Below are 6,660 nucleotides of genomic sequence, written 5' to 3' on the forward strand. Positions count from 1 at the left end.
CAAGAGTGTGACAGTTCCAGTGTAGGTACCTGGGGAGAGACCTGCACACACCTACCTTTAAGTTGCATGCAGAAGTAGCAAGGGGAGTCAAGGACATCAGCAGGTTGTCCCTGCTCTGTATGTGAAGAGGAGACTGCCACATGAATGACCTTCTTGCTCCCAGTGGGCCATCCACAAATAAAGCACTTTTCCAACATCTTCCCCATCAGGGCTCATCAAGGGACTGCTGCCACTAACTGGAGTCTCATAGTCGATGGGAAGCTCCATCTTGCCCAGAGAGCTGCGTGAAAAGCAGCTTCCAGCTCATGCTTTTCCAAATTTGTCTTAGGGGCCAGCCACAAAATGCAGATTTAGAGCAAAACACATGCATTTGGAGGTGCTTGTGTTGGGATTTTAGAGCTCAGCCAGCCCTTGCTAGAGCTGCTGACAAAATCTATTTTCATTGCAAAATTAAGCCTCCACATGAGGATTTGCTCCTAACCTGAGTCCTCACCACACTCAAAAGCATGTATCTCAGAGGGGTCTTGCTTTGCACACCCACAGCCCTGTTATGGGACGGCCACATCTGGCCACCAATCTTTCCAGGTGCTACCACAGTCACCTCAGGTGGCTCAAGCAAAATTGGGTTCAAACTGCGGAGAGACAAGACCTTAGACACAAGATGCATCTGAAAGCACCCAGACAGTAAAGTGTGAAAGGTTGAGGTCAAAGAATAAACAATACATGTATCCAGGGAAGAAGTTAGAGGAGGGAACAGCTCTCGGTTAGTAACAGTGATGCAGGACAGATGTGCCTGGTACTGCCACCTCCCCGTAGCCTCATGCAGGGAAGCAGCACCTAATTGCAGTGATTTCCCAAACGCAAACTGGTGAAGCCAGCAATGGGCCTAGCAGGCATTTCCCACACACCTGTGTGCAGCAGGAGACACCTCAGGAGAGATGAATGCTGCTCACTTCTTGCTGGTATAAATGAGAAGCAATGAATTCCCTGTGGTCCACAGAGCTAAAGCAAGGAACTTGGAGGAAGAGCAACCCCATTGTGTGCAAGCAATCAACACAATATTCAGCTGCTATCAAAATAATCCTGAGTTTGGCTTCAGTATTTCTCAGCACCAGCCCCTTCCTCACACCATGCTTTTTCTGGGCACCTGGTTGATCTCACTCTGTCTTTACCCTCACTGGGTATCACCGGGGAAAGGCAACCAGCTAAACCCCAAACAACCCGGGTGACATTTTGTTACTGCCAGCCTGAAATAGCTCAGATGCTGTGGTGCGTGATACCACCGCACAGATCCATCTGTTAATACACCATCCAACCCAAATAAACTTCGGCTTCACTTTGGAATTATCTCTGAATTGAGGAGCTCTGCCGTTTCACTGGGCAGCCGACCCTCCCGCAGGAATTTAACCCTCCCTAGACCAACCGCTCTCCCCTGACACAATGGTTTTGCTCAGGCAGCATTAGGCATTTGAGCTCTTCAGTGTGATGTAAGGACGGGCAGAATGGCTTTTCGTATCAGTGGTCCTGGGATGAAAACAGCCTCGACATCTCACGTCCCCAGCTGGCTCATGGCCGGGCAGGGGGGAGCCGACTAAACAAGCCGTGGCTATCAAAATGCTGCTTCTTTAAAAAGGATCTTCACTGGCTGCAGTCAAAACCGCGTTATGCCTAACGTCACTAAGTAACAGAAATAGCAGGCGTGAGTGAAGGGAGGAGAATGAGAGTATTAAGAGCGCACAGATTTCAAACATACTTGGCTAGGTAGCACGCTCCCTTCCTGCTGCTGCCTTTCCAGATGCGACGGAGCACGGGGATCTCTCGCTGTCCACCCATGAAGGAGGATTTTCTTTTTTCCCTTTTTTTATTTTTTTCCTTTTTTAAGTTTCAGCTTTAATACTACTAGATTCATTTTTATTTTATTTCTTGTAGGAAACTTCATCTGCTGGATTTAAAAGCAAGGTTTGAGCAGGAGGAATTAATTTATATTTGCAGCTACTGAATGTGCATGGTACTCCTGTGTGATGATAATGTAGAGGAAAAGGCAGGACTGGCTGAGAAAATTGCTTAGACTGTAAGATGCTTGAACGGCTGCTTGAAATAACAAGCTCTCTATTGTGTGTGCATGTGTGCATGTGTGCAAGTGTGTGCATTTATGTGCAAGTGCAGCAATGACAGTAACTTTAAAATGATGCAAGGTTTCCCCAGTTTGCTTAATCTTCCTCCTCTAGGAGTGAGGACTCACCTGGCTGTGGGCTCTGTCTGGAGACAGGTGAAGTGTCTGAACTGAATTAGTGCTGTAGTAATTTTATGAATGAGGCAAAACACAGGTTCAGTGGAAGGGAAGCAGAGCGGGGAGATGCGGTGTGTTGAGCTCTCTCTGGCAGGAGCTGTCACACCGGGGAACTGTGCAGACGTGCACAGACACAGCATAGATCTGCTCCAAGTGCCCGGAACACAAAGTGAGGCAGCTGCAAGAGGACACCACCTGAGACGTGGAAACATGCTGCTGAAATTGAGCGATCACAAATCCAACTGAGCTTGATAGCTGCATATGTGACCAGCTCCAGGCTTAGCTGGAGCACCCCATACAGAGCCATTTGTTTCCAACCAAGCGTGTCGGTGATCGTGTGGCAGAGGAGCAGGCAGAGCTCCCCAAGCATCCATGTCTCCTTCATGCATGACACTTTTGCTGCCAGCACAGCTCGTACATGAGCATGGATAAGGTGGACGATGAGGGAGCAAGTCAGTGCATGGAAAAGCTGGCTACACATGCTCAATGCCAAGCAAGGAGGGATTGCACAGCACGGCAGGGGAGGGAGGGGGAAGTTTGGGGTTTGCAAGGTCCAAGAAAACAGAGATTCTGGTGAAGCTGCTGGAGACCAGCCCAGAAGAGTGATGTCCTGAAGGAGCACTGACCACCGCAGAACCATGCTTCATCTCTCCCCCTTGGATGTCTGTACCCAAGGGACTTGGGTGGGAGATGGGCTCTGTCTATTGGGTTTTCTCTCTTTTTTTTGCACCTTCATCCCAATTTTTAAGTGAGGAAAAATGTCCCTCTGTACTGGATTTCCCTCTTTTATACGGTTTTTGCATGACATCTCCGTAGCACCCATCACCCTCAGCAGGTGGCAATGGGAAGAAGGGAAGGTGAGGGCAAATCATGAAGAGGATGAACACTGTCCATCCTCAAGTGCTACAGAGGTCACTGTCTGGGTCTTTGACACAAGGGCAACAGAGGAGGGCCTGGTGCTGTAATTCTGCTGCCAAGGAGCTAGCGGGAGGAAAGAGGCAAAGGAGTCAGAGCTGATATGAAGGCAAAAGGACATCAAACTCACTGGGAAAAGCTGAAAATTCCCAGGATAAAACAAAGCCAACCTGCCCAGCAGAACAAGGCAGCGGGAAGGCTTTTGCCTGCTGAGCCCTGCAAGGACAAGGTGATCCAGCACCCCTTCTCACAGAGTTTTCCAAACAAAGAGACAATCGCAGCTCCGTAAAATACATGGTGCAAATGTACTTGTGTGCAGTGACCTGTAGGTTGGCACAGGCTTTTGGTATGCCTTAAAATTTGGGCACTTTAGCTACTTCTTCAATGTTTCTCTCAGGTAGGTTTGATCTCCCTTTGCCTACACCCAGAGCCAGTATAGATTGCAAAACCAAAGCAACACAGACATGATTTGTATAGCATTGAGCTTGATCTAACCAAAAACTCCTGTGCACAAAAAGTGACTACCTGCCTAACACGCTGAAGAATAATCTCACACCTCGCTGCATAAGGCTGTTTAGACAGCTTCACAGACAGGTCTATCTGAAATATATCTATGCATGGACGTGTGAAAATCTGTGGGATCACACTTGACAGAGAGCATGAAAAACCCTTGTTTTTACAGATATATGAAACCCACAGTGAATCCTACACCTTGCTCTATAGATATAAAACGCCTTTTTTCTCCATCACTCAAATAGAATTTGAAACTGCAGATCAGGACATAGCAGAAGCTTCTCATTCAAGGGAAGTTGCTCTGTGAAAACACTGCAGAAATTCTGGGCAGGACTTTGAGTGTATCACTTACACAAAATAGACAATTTGGCTGCAAATGGTAAATCCAAAGTCTGCTTCCCTTTTCTTGGGGTCTTTAACTCCTTCAGACTCAAGAGCTCAGCAAAGACACTTAAGCAATCATGCTGATAGGTCTGTAAGTTGCCATTACAAATTTAAGGACAATTTTTTCCTCCAACCCCAAACTAATTTTAAGGATTGCAGCAAGCAGTTCTAATGATCCACACAATTTCTTATGTCTCTTTTCCAGGGACACACTTAGACATGTCACTTCTCAATGCTGTGCTCTTGTAATGATGGCATGAACCTTATACATGAGCAGCCTCAGCGTGGAAGACATTTGGTATATGCCGACAGTGCAGATATGTACTCAGGGACAGGTAACATCTAAATGATAATTTGTGTTGTTCTGGTAGATTTCTAATATGTTGGTTTCTGATGTCTTTCCTCTAGTGGAGAATGCAGATCTTCCTTGGATGAGACCCTGCTAGGAGATGGTTCACCAACTCCCCAGCAGCCACATTTCTCAGAGCAGAAAGAACAGATCTTCAGACCCTTGTGGCATGAACAAAGTCTCTGGCATTTAAAGGCCAGGAGGATGTCCCTAACCGACGAGCTGGAGAGCCACTTTTCTGCAACCCCCTACATGGTGACAGACACAAGCGAGGGCAGCCTGTTCAGAATCAGACCCAATGGCTCCACCAATGCCACTGGGAATGGCACGCCAGCCACCGGTTCCATGGAGGACATGATCGCCATCTGCACCATTGGGACAATCCTCTCCCTCATGTGTGTGATTGGGGTGACAGGCAATGTCTACACCTTGCTAGTGATGTGTCATTACTTGCGATCATCTGCTTCCATGTATATTTACATCATCAACCTTGCGCTGGCAGACCTGCTCTACCTTCTCACCATCCCCTTCATCGTCGGGACCTACTTTATTCAGAAATGGTACTTTGGGGACATCGGTTGTCGCATCCTGTTCAGTCTGGACTTCCTCACTATGCATGCCAGCATCTTCACCCTCACAGTCATGAGCACAGAGCGCTACTTTGCTGTGCTGAAGCCCCTGGACACAGTGAAGAGGTCCAAGAGTTACCGAAAGGCCATTGCTGTTGTTATCTGGCTGGTGTCACTGCTGCTCACTCTCCCGATGCTCATCATGATCCAGCTGGTACAAAGGGACAACAAAAGCATCTGCCTGCCCACTTGGAGCAAGCTATCCTACAAAGTCTATCTCACCATCCTTTTTGGTACCAGCATTGTGGGTCCAGGGGTAATCATTGGCTACCTTTACATCCGATTAGCTAAGATTTACTGGGTGTCGCAAACAGCATCCTTCAAGCAGACCAAGCGGCTGCCAAATCAAAAGGTGCTCTATTTAATCTTCACAATAGTGCTGGTGTTCTGGGCTTGCTTCTTGCCTTTCTGGATATGGCAGCTCCTCTTCCAGTATTATGAATCCTTCCCTTTATCTCCCAAGGTGATGAAGAACATTAATTATCTGACAACCTGTCTAACCTACAGCAACAGCTGTATCAACCCCTTCCTCTACACCCTGCTCACCAAAAACTACAGGGAGTACCTGAAGAACAGGCAGAGGTCCCTTAGCAGCAACAGTGGGTACTTCCAAAGGAGAAATCGGTTTCAGAGGATTTCAGGGAGATCCCTGTCCACGAGCAGTCAGCACTGCACAGAGACATATGTTCTTGCTCACGCTCCTCTGGGAAACAGCAGTGCCTGAAGGTAAAATATATCTCCAAGAACAATCAATATTGACTTCAATGTTGCTTTGATTTAAAGTGTACATTGTAAAGGCAAAGCCTTAGCAGATCCATGATGTGCACACGTTTGGTCCAGAGGCTGTGCTGTGTGTCTGTTCTCATTTTCTTCAGTGCCACTGATTTGATGCTAGCAACACTCAGCTGAACATCTACCTAAACAGCCTTTTGCTTTTTATCTTTGTATTTTATAGTGTATGTCTCCTCAAGTAGCCATCAATATTGAAAGCCTGTAATAGGGCCATGTTTTTTAATAGTATCAGCTGTCTCACAGAGTTTAAAATTATGTTATCCCATGAATGGCTGTAGTTTGCTCTTTCTTTTCTTTAGCAGTAAGGCTAAATTTGTAGTTGTATGAAGACTGAAAACAATGAAATAAAGACAAAGCAGCTGATGTTTGTGACATGCAATCCACTTTGAATTTGGGATAGGATTGGACAACATGGATGAGGCATATCCAGGGGTGTTTGTCCTGGTTTAGGTCGTATTCTCATTTATTCTACACTCATGTGTATGCACTGGGCTTGATTCTCCATTCGCACAGGTGTCTGTAGTGGAGTTACATCACAGTTCACATTAACAAGACAGGCTTCCTGTGGCAGTGCCACAGTCAGGGAACACTCAGCATCCCACAGTGCCCTGTCCCCAAATACATGAGCACCCATGTTGGGGAGCATCCTCTCTCGTCAACAAGCGTATCTGCCCTCTGCCCTCCGAGGAGGAGGAACTGGGAACCTCTGATGTTGTTATTCTCAGGGAATCCCCTGAGAAACTGCAACATCCAGCCTGAGGGACCAAACCTACATCCCCAAGTCCAGG

General features: G+C 47.1%; 1 protein-coding gene across 1 annotated transcript; it reads left to right on the plus strand.

Annotated features, from left to right (window-relative positions):
• Nucleotides 1–1,680: 1,680 nt before the first annotated feature.
• Nucleotides 1,681–6,233, plus strand: UTS2R (urotensin 2 receptor). Its single transcript, XM_009974727.3, has 2 exons — nucleotides 1,681–1,959; nucleotides 4,511–6,233. Exon 2 carries the CDS (start codon nucleotides 4,656–4,658, stop codon nucleotides 5,802–5,804), a length of 1,149 nt encoding a protein of 382 aa, XP_009973029.2. The 5' UTR covers nucleotides 1,681–1,959; nucleotides 4,511–4,655; the 3' UTR covers nucleotides 5,805–6,233.
• Nucleotides 6,234–6,660: the final 427 nt, after the last annotated feature.

Source organism: Tyto alba, unplaced genomic scaffold (assembly GCF_018691265.1).
Source record: "Tyto alba isolate M040663 unplaced genomic scaffold, T.alba_DEE_v4.0 Super-Scaffold_39, whole genome shotgun sequence".
Classification (NCBI taxonomy): domain Eukaryota; kingdom Metazoa; phylum Chordata; class Aves; order Strigiformes; family Tytonidae; genus Tyto; species Tyto alba.

Bases quoted from the DNA above. Each gene is read 5' to 3' on its own strand.
- UTS2R (XM_009974727.3), top strand. From the start codon at position 4,656: ATGTCCCTAACCGACGAGCTGGAGAGCCACTTTTCTGCAACCCCCTAC.